At 36.3% G+C, this 24,856-nt stretch overlaps 1 protein-coding gene across 2 annotated transcripts in view; it reads left to right on the plus strand.

Annotated features, from left to right (window-relative positions):
* Window positions 1–24,856, plus strand: part of LOC150110651 (uncharacterized) — a 368,437-nt gene that overhangs the window by 184,323 nt on the left and 159,258 nt on the right. For both annotated transcript variants that reach the window (XM_090400018.1, XM_090400012.1), the window contains exon 8: window positions 3,027–3,163. In XM_090400018.1, the coding sequence (XP_090256144.1) occupies window positions 3,027–3,163 (137 nt within the window). The remainder of the gene's footprint in view (window positions 1–3,026; window positions 3,164–24,856) is intronic.

The raw sequence follows: 24,856 nt of genomic DNA on the forward strand, positions 1-24,856 counted from the left end.
ATGCAAACCCAAACCCAAACAAACTCCTTTGCTCCTTTGCATAAGGAGCAAAGGAGCCCTTTGCTCCTTATGCCAGAACACTGATATTGCCATCACAAAGACTGATAAAGGTAATTACACTGTTGTAATAAATACCATTGAGTATAATGTAAAATTAATATCGAGAGTAGGATCGATCTATAGTGTGATCAACAGGGACCCAAAAAGGAGTTAAATCAGTAAATTAAATAAATTATTGGACAGTGTACAGCCTTTGGATTCTGCTACTGTTGAGAAGTTATAAATTCATCATGCCTGTCCAATTTGTCTCTGTGGTCTACCAAAAGTCCACAATGATGGCCCACTACACCCAATAGTGGACTGTATTGGTTCTTTTTATCTTCAGAATCTCACTGACCAAACTGGTTTTTATATTAAGAACAGCCTTGATTTTAAAGAAAAAATTAGAGATCTCTGTCTATCTAATAACAAAATTATGGTTTTGTTTAATGTGGTCTCCATATTCGCCAACATCCCACTATAGGAGACTCTTCAATTTTTGCAGTCTGATTTTCTGGAAAGCATTGTTAGCATATTTAAATTTACCATTGATGCAGGCTATTTTACATGGTGGACTAAGTTGTTCATACAAATCAAGAGAAAAGTGATGGGCAGTCCTATCACACCAGCTTTAGTTGACTATTTTATGCAGCATCTAGAAAATCAACTTTTTCACACTGTTTTTCCTCAACCTGTTATATGGCTTCATTTTTATCGGTGATGTCTTCATGGTGTGAGTGCTTAAGGGTCCAAGCTGTGTAATTGGGAAGAGACCTCTGTGTAACCTTTTAAGAAATGTGGAGAACTGACTGCAACTTCTGACCTAATGTCCAGTCCTGACATTCTTGTGGTGCACCATGTTAAGTATCTTCCCAGATGTCGAATGGATGAGGATGGACTGGCAATTTAGGATTTAGCTAACCAAATTGTATTCTTATTGGCTTCAACCACAATGTAAAATGATGGTAACATGACAGAATTTCATGCTGGCTGGGATGTTGCTGGTTAAACAGGGCTCTCATTGTTTTCATCAGGGAACCAGGGCAAAATCATGGAACACATTCCAACTTAACATCAGCAGAGTTCAAGATTGGTACTATCAACATAAGAAGCATCAATGGAAAAGAAATGGAACTGGCAGCAGAAGAATTGGCTGAGTACCAGATTGACATAAAAGGCATGACTTAAAGAAAACAAAAATGGGTGAGATCTTTCTAAGCTACAAATACTGAAGTACAAAAAAAATTGAAGAAAATATATTATATTCAGGTGATAGCAACCAGAGAAAAGAGGGAGTAGCTATAGTATTCCAGCACTAAATAGGAGGATAATCTCCTTGTATTGCAGGCAGTATCAAGTAGAGTGAATGGGCAAATATTATTATGGGGAACTGGATAATGAGACTTATTTGTGTTTATGGTCCCACAGAAGATTCTACCAAGGAAGAAATGGAGGAATTTTTTGAAGCATTAGAGAAGGCAGCTGACATAATGAAAAAGGAAAATTTTCACCTTGTTAGAGATCTGAACAGCAGAGTAGGAAATAATTACCAGACATATAGAAATGTTTTGGGAAAATTTGGAGAAAAGCACAGAGCTAATAATAATGGTAAATGACTGCTGGATTTCCATTCAGGACATGGATTAGTTATTACTAACACCATGTTCCAGCATAAAAGTGTGTACAAATTCACATGGGAAGAAGATGCAAGAAATACAAAAAGTCTCATCGACTGTGTTAGTTGATAGTGATGTTTTCCTACTGGTTTAGGACACATGAGTATAAAGAGGATTTGAAATCAGACTTGATCACTATTTCGTTTTGAGCAGAAGAAAATTGAATTCATATTGAAAAGAAGAGTGTGTAAGAAAGTTTTAAAATGAATCAATTGTGCAGCTTTCACAGATGAACTGTGGACTCAAATACACAAATATCATTGAATAAATAATGAAAGAATTTGAAAACAAGAACCAAATCTTGGAGATTCAGTGCAAATTCTGAATAGTATTCAGTATGTGTTTAGTAGAGCTGATCTCAGGTTGGACGGTCACATAAACAAAATCGGGGGGGGGGGGGGGGAATTAGCAAAACAAGTGTTCTTTGCTTTAAAAGTGCCTTAAAAGAGACAGAAATATAAGATCTGATAATAAAAATTTAATCTTGACAGATAATAGATTAATTTGGAGGAAAATTGTTGATCCGAAGTTAGTAACAGTAACTTTTTCTTGTTGTACTGTCATAATTATCCTATACACTGCTGATGGTACATCTCAGGAATTTGATGACGATGGCTTTATAATGAGGTTCCACTCAGAGTCAGAATTACTTCATTTCCTGATAAAAAATAAACTTTTATACTCCTGTAGCAAGTTCACTATTGAACATGGATCCAACTTTCTACCCTTTTGTTGGATGCCTTAATTCATTCAAAATCCTACAGGTCATGTTGAATTTTTGGTTTATTGAAAACCAACCTTAACTGGAAAATACATTCACTCACCCTCATGCCATCATTCATTGCAAAAGATAAGTATTATCAAAAGTCTTGTACATCAAAAACATATAATCTCCTCCTCTGATTTCCTTTTGTTAAATGAATTAAATGAAATTAAAAGGATCTGTTGTCTATGGGATAGAACAAAACAACCATTCAGAAAAATATTGATAATTATCCTCCATCAGCCAGATTACAATCATATGTAACAAGAATTTCAGTATCCTGTCTTAAAGGAACCTTTTGAAAAAAAAAAAAAAACACAAATACTTCTCAAATTCCTCCTATATACTTCTTCAAACCACCTCGGAAACTGTCTTATTTCTTTTCTTACCATCTACAAAGGATACATTACCACCTCTTTACTTACTAGATTTCCTTTCTTCATTGATTGTGTTGATAGATATCAAGTTAATCTTTGGAAAAAAAGTTGGTTGTTGTGTATTATTTATTAAGTACTACCATTTATTTTGTTTGTATGATGCTTTTACAGATTTACAAATGAAGAAATTCAAGAGCTATTTCAGTTACAAAAGAAGCATGGGAATAAATGGATTATGATCGGTGAAATCATGGATAAGAATGCAGCATCATGCTTAGAATCGTTTAGGTGGAATTCTAAAAATCCAGGTACATTTCATTTGGGAATTTTTAGTGTAATACATCTCACTGAAGCATTTAATTTACTGCAAAAGTTATGCTGTCCATGTTTTTTTTTTTTTTAATTGTTATTCTCTTCCAGTTTTTGACATCATCAGTTTTGATTATAGTTTCATGATGTAAATTTGGCTGCCTTTTTCTTATAATCTGACATAATGTGGTATGGCTTCTCCACTCTTTTGTTGTTTAATTACTAGTATTCATTTCCAATTGATAGTCTTGTTAGGTTAATTGTATTTTGTATACATATAAAAATAGCTGGAGTAAGTTTAATAATACTGTAGATTAAGTGTTCATAACATATGTCATATAAAGACTTTGTCAATCACCAAGAATATATTCACATATTCATCTTAAGATGCAATTATCAAGATTGCACTTTGTTAAAACTTTGTGTGGCAGAATTCAAAGCAAGACACTGCTCACATTCTAATAACATTAACAAAAATACATCCATTCTAAGAAATAATTTTACTTGAATGACCTCACTTGATGGATTCACAACTCATCATCATCATCATCTCAAATTCCTGCCATGTACCCTCAAGGGGTGTACAGGATATGATAGTACTACATGAAAAAAATTACATCATTACTAACTTCCTATCTACAATTTTCCTCCAAATCAGTCTGTTACTTGTCAAGACTCCAACATTATCAGATCTTATATTTCTATCGTCTAAGGCACTTTGTACCATATCAATCCACCTATATCATGGTCTTCCTCTGGGTCGTTTTGCTGCCAACCTGGCAGAGAACACTTGTTTTGCTAATCTTTCCTCTCCCATTCTGTTTAAGTGACCATACCACCTGAGATTAGCTCTGCTAATGCATTCCTGGATGCTGACAATGTCAAGTTCTTTCCTAATATCCTCGTTTTTAATATGATATTGCCATTGATGCCATCTGTTCACGGATATAATCTTTCTCAGGACTCTCATATCTGTGGTCTCTAGTCTTTGGTCAAGTGTTTTACTTCTGACCCAGCTCTCAGATCCATAAGTTAAAACTGGTTTGAACACTGTCTTGTATACAGCTAATTTAGTGTTCCAACTAATTTCTCTCTTATTCCATATGAATTTATTCAGTTGACTCCCTACCATACCAGCTTTGCTGATTCTGTTGTCTATTTCTATATTTAATTTACCATCTTCACTAAAAATCATGCCTAAGTAGCTGAAATGTTTCACTTGTTCCACAGGTTCTCCATTCACAACACAGTTGACATTTTCAATGATTCTGCCTATTTTCATTGTCTTTGTCTTTTTATTGCTGACCTTCATACCATATCTATTACAACAGCTATTCAATTTAGTCAGAGAATCTTGCAGACTTGTAGCGGATTTATTTAGAAGTATAACATCATCCGCATAAAGCAAAGAGCTGACATTAACGTCTCCAATTTTGATATCATGTTTAATACCACTTTCCTTCATAATGTGATCCATATAGATAATGAATAACAGAGGGGATAATGTACATCCTTGTCTCACACCAGATTTAATATTAAACCATCTTCCTGTACTTCCTTCAATTCTAACTGCTGACTTACAACTCAAATAAAGACTAAGTATTGCTTGATATAATGCCCCATTGACACCATATAACTATAGCGTATTGAATAGCTTCTCTCTTGGCAGTTTGTCATACGCCTTTTCCAAATCGACAAAACTTAAATACAGGTCTCTGTTATATTCCCATGCTTTCTCGACTCTTTGTTGTAAAGTGAAGATCTGATCCTGACAGCCTCTATTTGACATGAATCCAGCTTGTTCTTCACCAAGCATTTCTTCCACAATTCTTCTCAACCGTTTCTCAAGTATACTAGCATAGATCTTGCCAGGAACACTCAGTAGGGAAATACCTCTGTAATTCTCACATTCAGTTTTATTTCCCTTTTTATATACGGGTACTATGAGAGCTCTACTCCAATCATCGGGAATTCGTCCCTCTGTCCAGGCTTTCTGAACTATGCAGTGCAGCCACTGTAAGACTCTTATACCACCATACTTCAGCATTTCTGGTCGAATATCATCTACTCCTGCTGCCTTTCCACATTTCAAGCCTTTGATGGCTTTTCTACTTCAAGTATGGATATGTATTCCTGACTGCATGCCTGGTCAGTGTTTTTTACCACTGTACTGTCATCACTGCTTGTTTCATTTAGCTGTACTTCAAGGATATCTTTTTCTCCCATTTTCATGTCACCTCTAACTCCTTTTACAGCACTCTTTCCTCCATTCCTAAGCTTCTTCAACAACCTCCAGAATATTTTACCACCTTCTTGATATTTATTTTCTATATTCTTGCCAAAGTCCTCCCATTACTTTTGTTTAGCTAGTTTTACACAGTGTTTAGCATTCTTGCATTTGTCTCTGTATTCTCTAAGAGCACAAGCTTACTTATTTGACAGGAACGTTTGATATGCTTTCTTCTTTTCCTTCACTGCCTCTTTAATTTCCTGTGTCCACCAGGGAGTTCTGGTTTTTTTTATCCTTGCAGACAACCTCACCACATGCCTCTCTGGCAGAATCAATCAATGTTTTCTTCAGAGTTTGCCACTGAATCTCCAAGGTTTGATTCCTGTTCTCAAACTCTTTCATTTTTTCTTCAATAATCTTTGTGTATTTTATTCTACAGTTCACATCTGAGAGCTGCTCAACTTTTATTCGCTTTAAAACTTTCTTACATGTTATTCTTTTCAATATGAAATTCAATTTTATCCTGCTCAAGACTAAATAGTGATCACTTCCAATTTCAAATCCTCTGTACACTCTGGTGTCCTGCACCAGGGAGAAAACATCACTATCAACAATAACATAGTCAATTGCCTTTTCTTATTTCTTGCCTCTTCTCTCCATGTGAATTTGTGCACATTTTTATGTTGGAACATGGTGTTAGTAATAACCAGTCCATGTCCTGAGCAGAAATCCAACAGATATTTGCCATTATTATTAGCTTTGCTCTTTTCTCCAAATTTTTCCAAAATATTTTTGTATGTCTCACAATCATTTCCTACTCTGCTATTTAGATCCCCAACAAGGACCAATTTTTCCTTTTTCATTGTGTCAGTTGCTTTTTCTAAAGCCTCAAAAAATTCCTCCACTTCTACCTTAGTAGAACCTTCTGTGGGACCATAGACACAAATAAGTCTCATTGTCCAGTTCCCCATTCTCATATTTGCCCACATCACTCTACTCGAGATTGACTGCCATTCAAGAAGATTAGCCTCGTATTTTGTGTTGAATACTATGGCTACTTCTTCTTTTCCTTGATTGTCATTGCCTGAATATAACATTTTGTATTTATTGCTCAGAAAGATCTCACCAGTTTTTGTCTTTTTTGTTTCAGTCACCCCTATTATGTCAATCTGGTACTTATCTGATTCCTCGGCTAGCTCAATTTCTTTGCCATTCAGGCTTCATATGTTGATACTACCAATCTTTAACTGTGGTAATGTTGAGTTGGTGTTTGTTTTCAGATTTGTTTTCAGATTTCAGATTCACAACTCATGTATTCATATAATACAATATGTTGTATGCAATCCTATTCCACTCCCACTATTCAACATTTATGAAAAAGACAAGGTGTGTATATGCCAGTTTTTAGTTAGCAGTACTCATAATAACAATGCAAACACTTGGTAACTTATGTTTTCCATCTACTATCAGCAAAGCACAATGTATGTTGGATATGTGAATAAATTTATATTTCCTTAATAACTTTTTTTATAAGTATTTATGAAAACATTTTACATCATGGGCAACACAAAAAAGAAGAAAACATATCACTATCATGAAAAATTAGAGCAAGATTTTTTTTTTTTATTATGATAAAAGACAGATGTTATTTAATTTGTAGTGTTAGTTTTGCATTACTAAAAAAAGGAAATCTGGAATGACACTTTAAAACAGTACATGGAAACAATGAATTTCGCTTTTCATGAAAGGTGATTTGCAGAGGTCTAAATTAAAAGAACTGAAAAAAAAGCTTTTCATCTCAATAATCAATTTTGATTAAAGTTTAATCAAACTGATTAAAGATGTTTCTTTAATCAATTTTGATTAAAGAAACATCAAAGGTGGCTACAGTGTTATCCTTCCTGGTATGTCAAGTTCTTGCTTAAAATAAGAAACCGTTTAGCAATGGCACAATTTTTAAATAAGCATTTTTAGAAATGGCTAATTCCTTGTTTTTTGACTTCAAAAATAAGTCAGAAATAGCTTCTGCCATCAACAACATGCAGTTGTCTCATAATACAGTGAATTGACAGTAGCTGATGTGTTGCGAATGATAATTTTTTTATTAGAGCAGTTTTTGAAGACTTTAAGGAATTACTTATGATAATTCCATTGAAAGTTAGAATGAGAGGTGAAGATTTATTTAGGAGTTTTAAAAACTTTATCAAGGTCATTCAGTTACCTGTTTACAAGCTCACATCAGTAACTACTGACAGATTGCCAGATGTGATAGGTTTGCAATGGTTTTGCTGTGCTATATAAGAGCAATAAAGACTTTCCTGTATTTTTACATTATCTTTATATAATACACCAACAAGTTTTGTGTACTAAAATATTAACCATGAAAGAAATTACAGATATAGCTTTCAAGATTGCAAATTCAATTTGAGAAAAAAATCTGCAAAAATATCTTTTTTAGGTTGCAAGTAGAAGAAAATGAAGGAAAGGATATTTTGAATTTCGTATGCATACTGATATCAGGTGGTTAAGGAAAGGCCAATTTCTGGAGCAATTTAAAGATTTAACTTGTGATATGCATTTTCTTGCTGCCAGGATTGATGATTGTAAGCAGTTGGAATATGATATTTGGGTATTAGATTTAGTATTTTTGATGATATTACGGCCAAACTAAATGAATTAAACTTGGAACTGCAAGGTCAGGATAAAACGATTATTCACAGGATACGTTCTTTAAAAGCTTTTAAACAGAAATTAAATCTGTTTATGTCCAAACTTGAAGACTATAACTTGTCTTCTTTCCTAAACATGATGACACAACTAAAAAGTTCTCCTAATGCTGGTTTTGATAGAACATGTCAGGAATTTGATGATGATGAAGAAATTAGGAACCTTACTGCAGATTTTGATAATTGTTTCTAAGAGTTTTCAAGATGAGTCTTTGACTCCATGAGGTCTTGGGTAATAATAATTATGAGGTCCCCCCCCCCATTTGATTCTAACCTGAAAGTTAAAACAGCTGTGAAAAATATTTCAACTGTCTTTCATCTGGCTATTCTTGAACTTGGTGCAGAAATAATAATATTTCAAAATGATGTTTTTCAAAGCAAGGGCATCAGAAGATGATTTTTGGAAATATTTGCCAAATGACAAGTATCCCAATTAAAGAAAATGTGCAGGTGCAGAAATGTGCTGTTTTGATTCAACATGAATATGTTAAATCAAAACAGCATTTTCACAAATGAATATAATTAAGATAAAGTACTGATCTTTATATAGATACTTTGATAGACAAAGACTTGTACTTGTGTGAAATTATAAAATGTTCTGAGTAATTACACACCAAATTACAAAAAGATTGGGCACTCATTGTAGAGTTGAACAAGCAATGCAAATTTTGAGACTGGGAAATTCAAATAAAACAGATTTTGTTTTATTTTGTTTCTGTTTATTTATTTTTATTACTAACAGGATTATCATGAAACCATTTTTGTCACCTAGGTTATTAAAAAAAGTCTCACCTATCCTAGATGTCTGAATATTATGGAAAAAAAGTGTTTATTTAAAGAGTTATTTAGCTTCTTAAACTTCTTACCATTCCCTCTCATTGTTTTGTTTCTTCTTTAGGATTATACATAGGTAGGCACTTAAAAATTTTTATGTGACAAATAAACCAATTAATTATTTTTTAAGTAAGCAAAAAATGATTTATTGGTTTATTTATTATCACTTAAAAGGTTTATTGGGTAAGGGAATGGATACACTATGTTAATGTTGGATTTTACTAAGGCATTTGATAGGATACCACATGAAAGGCTGTTGCATAAACTGGAGAATATGGGATTGGAATATAAACTCTTGACTTGGATCAGATCTTGTGAAAAAATTGGTGGATATCATTGCTGTAGACTAATGGAGAGAGATCGTGCAGGTTTCCGTTATCTTTCATGATGATACTAATGTGAAATATAAAAGGCAGAGATCGACATGAGCTGGATGATGCAGTGAGCAATGAGTTGGATGTTTTAGTGTAATATCTATAATGGGCATCTTTGGTCCGATGGTATCTACTGAATGGGAAAAACGTAAGCAGTGCATGGGAATCTTTGAAAAAGTACTTAAATGAGCTGGTATCTGAATGTATCCCTAGTGTTGGAAGAATAAATAGGTTGGGAGTGAAATGGATGTGAAACCTTATTAAGCAAGATATCCACAAAAATATGATGTGGAAAGAGTATGAAATATATAAAGCACAGGGCAGGAAGGTAACTAGTATTGTGCAGAAAGCTGAATTGGAGTATGAAAAGAAATTGGCTAAAGACAATCCAAAAGAATTTTATTGTTATGCTGCAAGCAAAAGAAAGAAAGAAAGAATGAATGAATGTGGAAGAATAACTTCATTGAATGCAGGTGGTACTCTAGTATCAGAGGCTAATGAGATTGTTCAATTAATGAGTGCTCACTTTTGCTAAGTATATCAACCAGGTGTATGTAACATGGTGCATGGTGCTACATTGGATGAAAGTGCATGAATATGAGGTTAAGGAACTGTTGAATCTCCTGGATATGAATTTTTCAATATGGACAGATGAAATATCAGCATGTTTATTAAAGGAATGTCAACCGAATTGGCTAGGCCTTTCACATGTTTGTATAACTTGAGTCAGCTCGGGAATGATACCAGAGGAATGGAAGGAATGTATGATAGTTCCATTGTACAAGGATGGTGCAGAAACTGATGTCTAACTACTGACTTATCAGAATCTCGGGTGTGGTAGTGAAGATTTTAGAGAAATTGGTAAGAACTTGCATACAGAAATGTGTAGACATACAAGCTATATTCTGCAAGGAGCAGCATGGGTTTACTAAAGGAAAGTCATGTTTTAGCAATTTGCTCATATTTTATAACTATGTTATGGCCAATAAGTTGGATAAGGGAATGGATACACTATGATAATGTTGTTGAATTTATACACTTGTTTGTATTAGTGTATGAAGGTGAAAGACAATCAGAAATATCCATGCCACGGCAGGATTCGAACTGCAGCATTTTGACTGGAGAGTGGATATGCTAACCACTCAGCCAACCAGGCCGGCCTTTAAAATATTTGCCAGTTTAATTTTAAAATATTTCAATAAAGAGTTTTCAGCACTTGGTGATTTTTAACTCCCCTTTTTTTAAATTAGCTTTTTCACATAATTTTTTTCTTTTTACAAAATTTTGATCCTTTGTAGATAGCTGTTTTAAGTGCCGCTTTCTTTAATATTCTCATATAAAAAAATGAGTAAAATATTTTGGTTTTGTGCTGTCCTTAAAATGTTATCTTCACTTTTCTTAACATGTATCATGTTAAGAAAAGTGAAATCCTCTCATGGCCAAGTAACTTGATTTCATATAAACGTAATTAATGTCATGATGTAAAATCTCGCACGATAAATTAATTTAGTTAACTTGTTGAGCTCTATTTTACAAGGGTGTCAAATCAAAATAATATAGAAAATACAATGTATAAATGTACTTTGAATGTAAGTTAACTACTTTGTGAAATGTATTAGATATTACCTGTGTAACTATACTGTTTAAAAATAGAGGAAAAGGATTATGCCTTATTAGTATAATGAGTCAGCAAAAATATATAAAAGAAAGGATACTAAACTAGCGAGATTAAGGAAGAAATAAGATAAGTACATTGGAAAAGAAAGATTTTGCAACAACTTGCAAACAATTAAGCACCTAAAACAAAGACTTCCGGCAAGAGAGAACCCAAGTGATGTCATCGCGCCAGGAGGGTGATCGTGGACACTTCGGAGTAGAAACAAAGAACGAGGAGGATATTTAAGGGGCTGAAAGGGGGGGGGGGGGTCAGGTCTTTTTTTTTCCTGACTGTACTGGAAGAGAAGAGGTGATGACTGTGACCTCATGGCTGGAGGTTTGGAGGTTTTCATGCCAGGTAGTTCATACTGGCGACTCTAATATTTTATCATTGGAGTTTTGTCGACGACGATGAGTCTCCCTGATGTTTTCCAGGTTTTTGATGCATTCGATGGATAAACGTGGAATGCGAAATCAGAGTTTCTCCAGAGGCCCTAGTGTAATCAACAGTCAGCCACCAGCTGAGGAAGGAAGGAAAAAAGAAGGAAGGATGTTGTTTGCTACTCAGGCCAAAACAGCTGCAATGGTATATACAGAGTACAGAAACGTCAAAGTTAAAGAAAGAAGTATCCAGATCAAGGAAAAGATTCAATATGTCTCAATGGAAACTTTGTTCGTGGTAAAGGACTGTTTATAAAGAAAAAGACTGAGAAAGCACATCATATCGATGTTTTCTGGATTGTAGATATGTAAAAATTGCATATATATGTTTAGCAAATAGGGCGCTCGTGAGTCAAGCGCAGTGACATGTATAAGAAGAGCTCCTGATTGGGATAAGTTTTCTAGGAATAATTAAATATATATGCATAATTGTTCAAGTAAGAGAGACTGTAAACATTGTGCATTACCAGTTGTATTAGTGTGGGGGATTTTTTTTGCCAAAACTTAATTACGAAATCGTTATTATTAGACTTAGTAACCTGCAAAAAATGGCAGCAGCATTGTCATTCCATGACTTTAATTTGGATTTCAGTCGTTTCGTTAAGTGTGAGGTCTGTTATATGTATTCTTTCGATTACATAAATGATTTGTGGATCTTTCGTGCGGATGGAAGGAGGGTGTGTGTGTGTGTGTGAAGTGTGACCTGAACAAGGAATTGATGAATGCAAATGTGAAATTGATGACAGAAAGTGTTAGTAGCGAGATTGTCACGGGGAAAATGAGTGCACGTTTGAAAGAGAAGGATGGTGAGAAAGACAGGCGAAAAAATGTTAAAAAATCAGTAAAAAAGAAAAAGAGCAATTTGAAAACCATAATGGATGTTAAAAGGGATGATAGTAAGGTGAGTGGCAGAAGGAAACGAAATTGAGAGAACGAATGAAACTAGAAATGGTGTGATGCAGAAATCGAAAGAGAAAAAAATCGGAAAAATGGATCATAGCAAAAAAAGAATGATGATAGTCAAAGTTCGACGCATGTTGGACTAAAAGTACAGAAACAAAGAAAAATGAATGAGTGTGAAAATGACAAGAATGATAGCGAATGTTCGACGCATGTTGGACCGAAAGTACGGAAACAAAGAAGGATGAATGAGAGTGAAAGTGAGAAGAGGGGGTCGAGAGTTAGAAAGTTAGAAAGATTGAATGATAGAGAGAATGTGTCGTGAGATTCGGAAGTTGAATTGGATTGGATGAGACAAGAAATGAAATGGATGCGGAATGAAATTAAGAAAATTCGGGTAAAAACTATTAAAATAAATAATGACGGCATGAAATAGTTAATGAAAGATGAGTGAGTGGCGTTGTATGGCGACTCCATTATTAAAGGTGTGCTGGAGGATAGAATGCACAAGGTATATTTTCCAGGTGCTAAAATGAGTAGAGTGATTGAGGCATTGAATATGAGGCAGGAGCGAGCAAAAGAGTTAATAGTATTAATAGGTATGAATGATTTGAGAGAGGACAAAGAATGTGTCAGAATGGATATCAGGAGGCCTCCTTAGAAGGATGAAAGAGAATAGTGTGACAGGAAGGGTAGTTAGCATATTGCCTAGGTATGACTGTGGTGAAATGAGGCGGAGGGCAAGGATTATGATTGATATGCTGGCTGAAATGTGTGAGGAGACGGGAGCACAGTTTGTTAATGTGTGGAATGAGTTTGAGGGACGAAGTGAGCTGTATGGGAGCGATGGACTGCATTTGAGTGGTTATGGTGTGAGTCGCTTGGAGAGACTGCTGCTGGAAGGTAGAGAAGTGAATAGAGAGAATGAATCAGATCGAGTGGGAAGTGATGTGGAAGAGCGGGAGAGTAAGACAGGAGAGATTGAAGAGGTGGTTATGAATGGGAAAGTGACTGGTACGAGTATAGAAAATGAGAGAATGGGTGTGCAAGAGGAGCAAGGAAATGGGGAGACTTAGGGTGGACAGGGGTACACAGCATGAGAAAGGTGGATGCTCCAAGAGGAGGCGTGCATGTGTAGGCAGGAAAGGAATGGAATGACCAGGGATCAAGAGAAAACAGTTGGAATTGTAAAGGATTGAATAAAGAATTGAATTAAAATGATGAAGCAGAAAGGGAAATGGTCCCATTTGAGCATGGAAAGATCACATCGAGTGAGTGGTATCTGTGAAACTAGCTGTAGATCCAGAAATGAGCTGATGTGGTTGTATACAAATGCTAGAAGTATAAGAAACAAGGCAGATGAAATGGTTGCATTAATTGTGTCTGTTCATCCAAAGATTGTCGGAATAAGTGAGACATGGTTGGAAGAGGATCACATCCTGACAGGAATGGAGATGGAAGGGTATGATGTGTTTCGTGAGGACAGAGGGGGGGGTAAAAAGGGAGAGGGAGTGCTATTGATGATAGAGAAAGAGTTATGTCCATATAAAGTGGAGATGCAAGAGGGAAATAGTGCCAGTGGTTTTGAGGCAGTATGATGTGAGATAGAAGTGAATGGAATCAAATACTTGGTGGGATGTTGTTATAGACCGGGTAATGTGAATGGTGGTGATAATGAAATGTACAATCAAATTAGCCAAGTAAGTAAGAAATAGGGCGCTCGTTAGTCACCCATAGCGATCATTATGGGTGATTTTAATTATGGCAATATAGACGTGAATGATGAGATAGCAACTGGAAGTAAAGAAAATGAGTTTCTTGAGTTTTTGAGGGATAACTACCTCAGACAGTATGTAACAGAGGGCACGTGAGGATTGAGGGTCTTAAATTTGGTTATCTCATCAGAGGATGTAATTATAAATGAGGTGTGAAATCATCCACCAATTGGTGAGAGTGACCATGAGGTGATTACCTGGGTGGTAGCGGTGCGAGGACCTCTGAGAAAAGTGTATATGTAGAACTACAAGGGGGTGACTATGAACAGCTGAGGAGACAGCTTGCGGGTGTAGCGTGGAATGAGGAATTAGCTGGAAAAGAGATCATTGCAGCTTGGGGGATTTTCAAAAACTGTTTAGTAGATGCAATGTCTAAATGTATTGACATGGTGAGGATGTTAAATAAGGTGGGTGTGAGATGGATGAATAAAGAGATTAAGCATGTGATACAGAGAAAAATGGCATTGTGTCGGCAGCATAAGAGAAGTGGAAATAACCAAGGTCTACAAAGACCAAGCAAGGAGGGTGACTTGGTTGGTGAGGATAGCTAAAGAGAGGTATGAACAGCAGTTGGCTAATGAAGCCAAAAAGAATCCAAAGGAGTTCTTTCGATATGTAGCCAGCAAAAGAAAGAATAATTATGGAAGGATGACATTGATTGGAGAAAATGGTATAAAGACATCTGATGCAGAATGTTGTGGTGGAGATACTTAATGAGCAGTTCATAAAGATCTTTCAATCTCGTGAATGTGATTTCATGGAGGGATTGAGAGCAGTTGATGATGGGGAGGAGAGACTGATGGTAGTTGAGCATGGAGAGTTGAGTAAACTAGATATTAATAAGGCTGTGGGACTTGATAATATATCACCACGTATGCTGAAAGAATGTGCCAGGGAGTTGACACCTGCCTTGACATATTTTTTTAATATGAGTCTTGCACTCAGTCAAGTTTCTAAGGAACAGAAGGAGAGCAAGATTGTGCCACTTCATGAAGGAGGTGATCGAATTCAAGCAGCAATCTATAGGCCTATCTGTGTGTCAGGTGTTGTGGTTAAGTAGTTGGAGAAGTTTAACCACATCACCTGTGTGTCAGGTGTTGTGGTTAAGTTGTTGGAGAAGCTTGTGAGAACTAGGATCCAGAGTTGGGTTGATAACAATGGTATTATCTGTGATGGACAGCATGGATTTGCTACAGGGAGGTCATGTTTTAGTAATCTACTTACTTATTACAATAAAGTGACTGCTTCTTTAGACAGAGGAAAAGGATATATACAGTTCTATACTTGGATTTCGCAATGACTTTTGAAAGAGTACCTCATGATAGGTTGAGCCAAACTAGAGCAGATGGGGTTGGATATTAGATTGGTGCATTGGATTGGAGACTGCTATCTGATAGGTATCAACAAGTTCTATATGGGGTGAGCGATATCCAGGAAAAGGAAAGTCACTAGTGGAGTGTTTAGGGGTCTGTTTTAGGTCCATTGCTGTTTACCTTGTATATTAATGATATAGGTGAAGATTTGGATGGAGATATTCAGTTGGTTGCAGATGATGCAAAGTTGGGACGAACCATGAAGTGTAGTGAAAGATGTTGTGACCTTGCAGGAAGACTTGAATAGACTGAATGATTGGGGATGGAAATTAATTTGGAAAACAAAGATGGGATGCACAATTTATGCTTGGTGAGAATATATTGTTGGAGGTAGAGGAAATAAAAGATCTGGGGGTGATAGTGGATAAGTATCTAAAATTTAGGGGACACATTTCCAAAATTGTGAAGACAACACAAAGGCTTCTGGGAATGATGCGGAGGACACTGATGTGTAGAAGTAGGGAGATTCTTGTTCCGTTGTATAAGGCTTTGATTAGGCCACACATGGACTATTGTGCCCAGATTTGGTCACCGTGTTTTCAGAAGGATGAAGAGATGTTTGAAAGGGTCCAAAGGAGGCTAACTAAGGTAGTTTCTGACCTCTGGAATTTCGAGTATGAGGAAAGATTGAGAAGATGTAATTTGCAGAGCCTGGTGGACAGGAGGAAGAGGGGAGATATGATAGAGACCTACAAGTTGGTAAGGGGTTGTTATAGGATCAGTGCTGGAGAGGTTTTACAGAGAATAGTGGGAGATCAGGGGAGAACAAGAGGTCATTCCTGGAAACTGTATAAAGAGGGTGTGAGTAGGTAAGTGAGAGGCAGGTTTTTTTCGTGCAGAGTTGTGAATGATTGGAATGCCTTGCCTGAGAATGTTGTCTGCAAAGTGTTTGAATGTGTTTAAAACATGGTATGATGAGCTGTGTGATAAAATGACCTCCCAGATGAGTCTTTGACTCCATGAGGTCTTGGGGTGGTAATAATAATAAATGTTTGTGCAAAATTTTGTAAAATATTGAGTAGAGTGTCAGAATGGCATAAATGCATATGTTATATTTGTACAAGATATTTTTTGAAGTTAGCTGTGCTAGGAGAACCAGTTATTCCCCATTTCTTGTCTAGTTTGTAATCACAATTTTTTTAGTTAGAATAAAATACTTTGTTTGAATAACAATTTGATCTGATCATTGCCAATGCACTATCTTAAAAAAATTATGGACCTGTGTGTTCATTAGATATTGCCACCACTTGCTTGATGGTTACGAAGATTTTGACTAGATTATGCCTTTATTCCATTTCTTTAATTTCTCACACTCTCTTACTCTGTCTGACTGGTGAAGTCATAAATCAAATACATTTGTCAGGCTGAATAGTGTGAGTAGTTGAATATACTGCAAATTGAATATATTGCATATACAGTGGAACTCTCTCCTAAGCACAGTGACATGTATAAGAAGAGCTCCTGATTGGGATAAGTTTTCTAGGAATGATTAAATATATATGCGTAATTTTTTGATTAAGAGAGGCTGGAAACGTTGTGTGCTATCGGTTTTATTAGTGTGGGGGATTTTTTTTTGCCCAAACCTAATTACGAAATCGTTATTATTAGACTTAGTAACCTGCAAAAAATTGGCGGCAGCATTGTCATTCCATGACTTTAATTTAGGTTTCGTTAAGTGTGAGGTTTGTTATATGTATTTTTTCGATTACATAAACGATTTGTGGATGTTTGGTGCGGATGTAAGGTGGGTGTGTGCGAAGTGTGACCTGAACGAGGAATTGATGAATGCAAATATGAAATTGATGACAGAAAGTGTTAGTAGCGAGATTGTTGCGGGGAAAATGGGTGCACATTTGAAAGAGTAGGATGGTGAGAAAGAGAGGCAAAAAAATGTTAAAAAATCAGTAAAAAAGAAAAAGAGTGATTTGAAAACTGTAACGGATGTTAAAAGGGACGAAAGTGAGGTGAGAATGGTGGAAGGAAACGAAATTGAGAGAACGAATGAAACTAGAAATGGCGTGATGCAGAAATCAAAAGTGAAAAAATCGATAGAATGGATGCTAGCGAAAAAAGAATGAATGATAGCGAAAGTTCGACGCATGTTGGACTGAAAGAACAGAAACCAAGAAAGATGAATGAGTGTGAAAATGGGAAGAATGATAGCGAAAGTTGGATGCATGTTGGACCAAAAGTACGGAAACAAAGAAGGATCAATGAGAGTGAAAGTGAGAAGAGGGGATTGAGAGTTAGAAAGATTGAATTATAGAGAGAATGTGTTGCGTGATTTGGAAGTTCAATTGGATTGGATGAGGGAAGAAATGAAATGGATGCGTAATGAAATTAAAAAAATTCAGGTAAAAACTATTAAAATAAATAATGGTGGAATAAAAGAGTTAACGAAAGATGAGCGAGTGACGTTGAATGGCGACTTCATTATTGAAGGTGTGCTGGAGGATAGAATGCACAAGGTATGTTTTCCAGGCGCTAAAATGAGTAGAGTGATTGAGGCATTGGATATGAGGCAGGAGCGAGCAAAAGAATTTGTCAGAATGGATATAAGGAGGCTCCTTAAAAGGATAAAAGAGAATAGTATGACAGGAAGGGTAGTTAGCATGTTGCGTAGGTATGACTGTGGCGAAATGAGGCAGAGAACAAGGATTATGAATGATATGCTGGGTGAAATGTGTGAGGAGATGGGAGTACAGTTTGATAATGTGTAGAATGAGTTTGAAGGACAAAGTGAGCTGTATGGGAGTGATGGACTGCATTTGAGTGGTTATGGTGTGAGTCGCTTGGAGAGACTGCTGCTGGAAGGTAGAGAAGTGAATAGAGAGAATGAATCAGATCGAGTGGGAAGTCATGTGGAAGAGCGGGAGAGTAAGACAGGAGAGATTGAAGAGGTGGTTATGAATGGGGAAGTGACTGGTACGAGTATAGAAAATGAGAGAATGGGTGTGCAAGAGGAGCAAGGAAATGGGGAGGCTCAGGGTGGACAGGGGTACACAGCATGAGAAAGGTGGATGCTCCAAGAGGAGGTGTGCATGTGTAGGCAGGAAAGGAATGGGATGACCAGGGATCAAGAGGAAACAGTTGGAATTGTAAAAGGTTTTAAAATGATGAAGCAGAAAGGGAAATGGCCCAGTCGAGCATGGAAAGATCACATCGAGTGAGTGGTAGTATCAGTGGAACTAGCTGTAGATACAGAAATGAGCTGTTGTGTTTGTATACAAATGGTAGAAGTATAAGAAACAAGGCAGATGAAATGGTTGCACAAATTGCGTCTGTTCACCCAAAGATTGTCGGAATAAGTGAGACATGGTTGGAAGAGGATGACATCCTGACAGGAATAGAGATGGAAGGGTATGATGTGTTTCGTGAGGACAGAGGGGGTAAAAAGTGAGAGGGAGTGCTATTGATGATAGAGAAAGAGTTATGTTCATATAAAGTGGAGATACAAGAGGGGAATAGTGCGAGTGGTTTTGAGGCAGTATGATGTGAGATAGTGGTGAATGGAATCAAATACTTAGTGGGATGATGTTATAGACCAGGTAATGTGGATGGTAGTGATAATGAAATGTACAATCAAATTAGCCAAATAAATAAGAAAAGGGTGATCATTATGAGTGATTTTAATTATGGCAATATAGACTGGAATGATGAGATAGCAACTGGAAGTAAAGAAAATGAGTTTCTTGAGTTTTTGAGAGATAACTACCTCAGACAGTATGTAACAGAGAGCAGCGAGGATTGAGGGTCTTGGATTTGGTCATCTCATTAGAGGATGTAATTGTAAATGAGATGTCAAATTATCCACCAATTGGTGAGAGTGACTATGAAGTGATTACCTGGGTGGTAGCAGTGCAAGGACCTATGTGAGAAAAGGGTATATGTGGAACTACAAGGGGGGTGATTATGAACAGCTCAGGAGACAGCTTGCAGGTGTAGCGTGGAATGAGGAGTTAGCTGGAAAAGAGATCATTGCAGCTTGGGGGGATTTTCAAAAACTGTTTAGTAGATGCAATGTCTAAATGTATTCTATGGGTGAGAATGTTAAATAAGGTGGGTGTGAGATGGATGAATAAAGAGATTAAGCATGTGATACAGAGAAAAATGGCATTGTGCAGGCAGCATAAGAGAAGTGGAAATAACCAAGGTCTACAAAGACCAAGCAAGGAGGGTGACTTGGTTGGTGAGGGTAGCTAAAGAGAGGTATGAACAATAGTTGGCTAATGAAGCCAAAAAGAATCCAAAGGAGTTCTTTCGATATGTAGCCAGCAGAAGAACGAATAATTATGGAAAGATGACATTGATTGGAGGAAATGGTATAAAGACAGCTGTTGCAGAATGTGTGGTGGAGATACTTAATGAGCAGTTCATAAAGATCTTTCAATCTCGTGAATATGATTTCATGGAGGAATTGAGAGCAGTTGATAATGAGGAGAAGAGACTGACTGTAGGTGAGCAAGAGGTGTATGGAGAGTTGAGTATACTAGATGTTAATAAGGCTGTGGGACTTGATAATATATCACCACATATGCTGACGGAATGTGCCAGAGAGTTGACACCTGCCTTGACATATTTTTTTAATACGAGTCTTGCACTTGGTCAAGTTCCTAAGGAGTGGAAGTAGAGCAAGATTGTGCCACTTCGTAAAGGAGGTGATCGAACTCAAGCATCAAACTATAGGCATATCTGTGCATCAGGTGTTGTGGTTAAGTTGTTGGAGAAGCTTGTGAGAACTAGGATCCAGAGTTGGGTTGATAACAATGGTATTTTCTGTGATGGACAGCATGGATTTGCTAAAGGGAGGTCATGTTTTAGTAATCTACTTATTTATTACAATAAAGTGACTGCTTCTTTGGACAGAGGAAAAGGATACACAGTAATATACTTGGATTTCATAAAGGTTTTTGATAGAGTACCTCATGATAGGTTGACAGTGAAACTAGAGCAGATGGGTTTGGATATTAGATCGGTGCATTGGATTGGCGTCTGGCTATCTGATATTTATCAACAAGTTGTGTATGGGGGAGCGATATCCAGGAAAAGGAAAGTAACTAGTGGAGTGCCTCATGGGTTTGTTTTAGGTCCATTGCTGTTTACCTTGTATATTAATGATATAGGTGAAGATTTGGATGGAGATATTCGGTTGGTTGCAGATGATGCAAAGTTGGGATGAACCATGAACTGTAGTGAAGATGTTGTAGCCTTGCAGGACGACTTGAATAGATTGAGTGATTGGGCACGGAAATGGGAATGTGAGTTCAGTGTTGCAAAATGTAAGGTTTTAAAATTTGGAAAACAAAGATGGGATGCAGAATTTATACTTGGTGAGAATATATTGTTGGAGGTAGAGGAAATAAGAGATCTTGGGGGGTGATAGTAGATAAGGATCTAAAATTTAGGGGACACATCGCCAAAATTGTGAAGACAACACAAAGCTTTCTGGGAATGATGCAGAGGACACTGATGTGTAGAAGTAGGGAGATTCTTGTTCCGTTGTATAAGGCTTTGATTAGGCCACACATGGACTATTGTGCCCAGATTTGGTCACCGTGTTTTCAGAAGGATGAAGAGATGTTTGAAAGGGTCCAAAGGAGGCTAACTAAGGTAGTTTCTGACCTCTGGAATTTCAAGCATGAGGAAAGATTGAGAAGATGTAATTTGCAGAGTCTGGTGGATAGGAGGAAGAGGGGAGATATGATAGAGACCTAAAAGTTGGTAAGGGGTTGTTAATGGACAATGCTGAAGAAGTTTTACAGAGAGTAGTGGGAGATCAGGAGAAAACCAGAGCTCATCCCTGAAAACTGTATAAAGTGGGTGTGAGTAGGGAGCGAGAGGCAGTTTTTTTTCTTGCAGAGTTGTGAATGATTGGAATGCCTTGCTTGAGAATGTGGTGTCCACAAAGAGTTTGAAACACGGTATGATGAGCTGTGTGTGTGTGATAAAAGGACCTCCCAGATGAGTCTTTGACTCCTTGAGGTCTTGGGGTGGTAATAATAATAATAATAATAATATGGCTGGTGATAGCTAGAATCAGTCTGCTTTACATGCGGTAGGAACAAAGGGCAGGAAGAAGGGGGCGGGAGAAGATTTAAGATAGAGAAGCTTAGTGAACTAAACATATTTTCTTTAAACTGGCATAGTCATTGTAATGATAAATATAAGAATAACAAAGGTGAAATAAATAAAATAGAATACAACTCAATAATAGAAAAGTTAATAGTAGTAATCAAGTAACAAATAAAAAATTTACAATGGCATAGTCTAATAAGTAATAGCAACATCAAAAAAAAAAAATCATATGATTTTTCACTGATAGGGTAGCTAGTCCTATCTGTATAGTTTATGCCAGTTGTATGTATTCTCTGGCTGGTTTCTCTGTCCTTGTAAGATGAAGTTTCTGGGAGGAATACTTATGTCTTCATTCTGAAACCAAATAACTAATTTTTTTGGGAAACATATTTTCTTTCACCTGTGATTATCTTACATCCAAATTTAAAGGATACAACTTTGCCTCCCTATAAGTGTTCAAACCAGTTTTAACTTATGGATCTGAGAGCTGGGTCAGAAGTAAAACACTTGACCAAAGACTAGAGACCACAGATATGAGAGTCCTGAGAAAGATTATAGGTGTGAACAGATGGCATCAATGGCAATATCATATTAAAAACGAGGATATTAGGAAAGAACTTGACATTGTCAGCATCCAGGAATGTGTTAGCAGAGCTAATCTCAGGTGGTATGGTCACTTAAACAGAATGGGTGAGGAAAGATTAGCAAAACAAGTTTTCTCTGCCAGGTTGGCAGCAAAACAACCCAGAGGAAGACCAAGATATAGGTGGATTGATACGGTACAAAGTGCCTTAAACGATAGAAATATAAGATCTGATAATGATAATATTGGAGACTTGACAAGTATCAGACTGATTTGGAGGAAAATTGTAGATAAGAAGTTAGTAATGATGTAAATTTTTCATGTAGTACTATCATATCCTGTACACCCCTTGAGGGTACATGGCTGGAATTTGATGATGATGGATGATGAACTTTGCCCCCCCCCCCCCCCCCCCCCCTAAAAAAAGTTTTAAATGTAAGAGAAACCAAATAATCTTGCTTGGGAATCAAATATTTCAGCTTAATCTCAAATATTTGGTGACAAATAAAATGATATTCAAATATTTTTGCGAAACATTAATTTTTAGTGTTTAGAGATTTGCTATTTGCAAGAATTAGATGCATTATCATTGCATTATTACTTTATCATCATCAATTCCTGATATGTACCTCAGTGGGATATATGGGAAATTATGATAGTACTACATGAAACAGTTAGATCATTATCAATTTTGTTTTGACAGTTTTCCTCCAAATTAATCTGTTATGTGTCAGCACTCAAATATTATCATATCCAAAGCCATAGAGAAAGACCAAGATGTAGGTGGATTAGTACATTAAGAAGTGCCTTAGAAGACCACAATATAATATTGCAGTGTACTTCTTACTGTATCAGTACATCTTAGTCTTTCTCTAAGTTTTTTTTCCAGTTATCCTGCTGAAAAAGAAAAAAAAAAGTGAACTTTTTTCTCTCGTCTTGCCATCATATTTTCCTCTGCTAACACATTCCTGAATGCTAACAGGGTGAAGTTTTTTCATATATCCCTGTTTTTAATATGAATATACCATTGATGTCACATCACTTCTCTAATCTTTCATATCTGTGGTCTTCAGTCTTTGATCAATGGCGTAGTCAAGAGTTTTTTGATAACTCAGCTTTCAGATCTGGTAGTTACAACTTGTTTGACATTCTCTTATATACAGCTAGTTTGTTTTGACCTATTTCTTATTCCATATAAATTTATTTGCTTAACTTTCTACCATACTAGCTTTTTTAATTCTGTTGTCTATTTCCATATTTAACTTGGCATCTCCACTAAAAATTGTTCCTAATTAGCTGAAATGTTTGACTTATTCTATAAGCTCTCCATTCAGGATGCAATTGACGTTTTCACTGTTTCTGCTTATTTACATTGTCTTTGTCTTTTTATTGCTTATTTTCATACCAAATTTATTACACCTGCTATTCAATTTAGTCAGAGAATACCTGCAGACTTGTACTGCAGATATTCTCTGACTAAATTTGGGAGTCTAAATCATCTAAATCATTTAGACTCCCAAATCATTTATTTGGGAGTCTAAATCATCTAAATCATTTAGACTCCCAAATCATTTATTTGGGAGTCTAAATCATCTACACACAGTAAAGAGCTGAAATTTTCATCTCCAACTTCAGTTGTTGTTGTTGTCTTGTTTTAATAACTTTTTATGACTCTTCATTAGAAAATGGGTTCCGTTGCCACGTTAGTCACCTTGAAATCGGACCATAAGAAATTTGGTCAAGAGCTTCGAGGGTCCAGGGTGGGGGCACGAGAAGGTGTGGTCGGACTTCCCCCCCTCCAACTTCAGTATCAGATTTAATACCACTTTCCTTCATAATGTGATACATATAGAATGATGAATAACAGTGGAGATAATGTGCACTATTGTTTCATACCTGATTTAACATCAAACCATCTTTCTGTAGCTCCTTCAATTCCAAGTGCAGGCTTACAACTCAAATATAGACTACATATAATTTAATATAGTGTCCTGTTTTCACCATATAACTGTAGCATTTTGAACTGCAGCTTTTCTCTTGGCACCTTGTCACATGCCTTTTTCATATCTTCAGAACTTAGATACACATCTTTCTTATATTCCCATTTCCCACCTACTGTCTTAAAGAGGGAAAATACGATTCTGGCAATTTCTATTCAGGTTGAACTCAGTTTGTTCTTCTCCAAACTTCCCTTCTATAATATTTTCTTAGCTTTTCTTCAGTATGCTTGGATATATATGCTACTAGGAACACTCAGTACTAAAATTCATCTGTAATGTGCTTACATTCAGTTTTATTTTCCTTTATAGATGGGCACTAAAGATGAGCTCTAATCATCTGGAATTCGACCCTCTAACCAGGACATTATAATATATAATGTAATAAAAATTTTACATTGTAGCCACTGTAAAACTTTTATAACTCTTATAATCTCCATATTTGAGCATTTCGGATCATATCTAGTTAAATATTGTTATGGATCCAGAAATAAATTATATTTGGATATTATTTCTGGGAAAACTCCCATGTTACTCCTCTTAACAAACTATTATATTTATGGCTATTTTGCCTGCTTCTGTTTAGGGGTGCCCCTGTTTAAAATGTCATTGGCTTTTTTTTTTTACTCACGGATTCTTAGGGCATTGTAGATGTATATTTACCAATAAATATATGTAGCATAAAGGAAGAGAAATTTACACATACCTTTTTCTGGTTGTTGTGGCTT

This window comes from Typopeltis vanoorti, chromosome 1 (genome assembly GCF_054136105.1).
Source record: "Typopeltis vanoorti isolate ZY-2024b chromosome 1, IOZ_Tvanoo_1.0, whole genome shotgun sequence".
In the NCBI taxonomy this organism is placed as follows: Eukaryota; Metazoa; Arthropoda; class Arachnida; order Uropygi; family Thelyphonidae; genus Typopeltis; species Typopeltis vanoorti.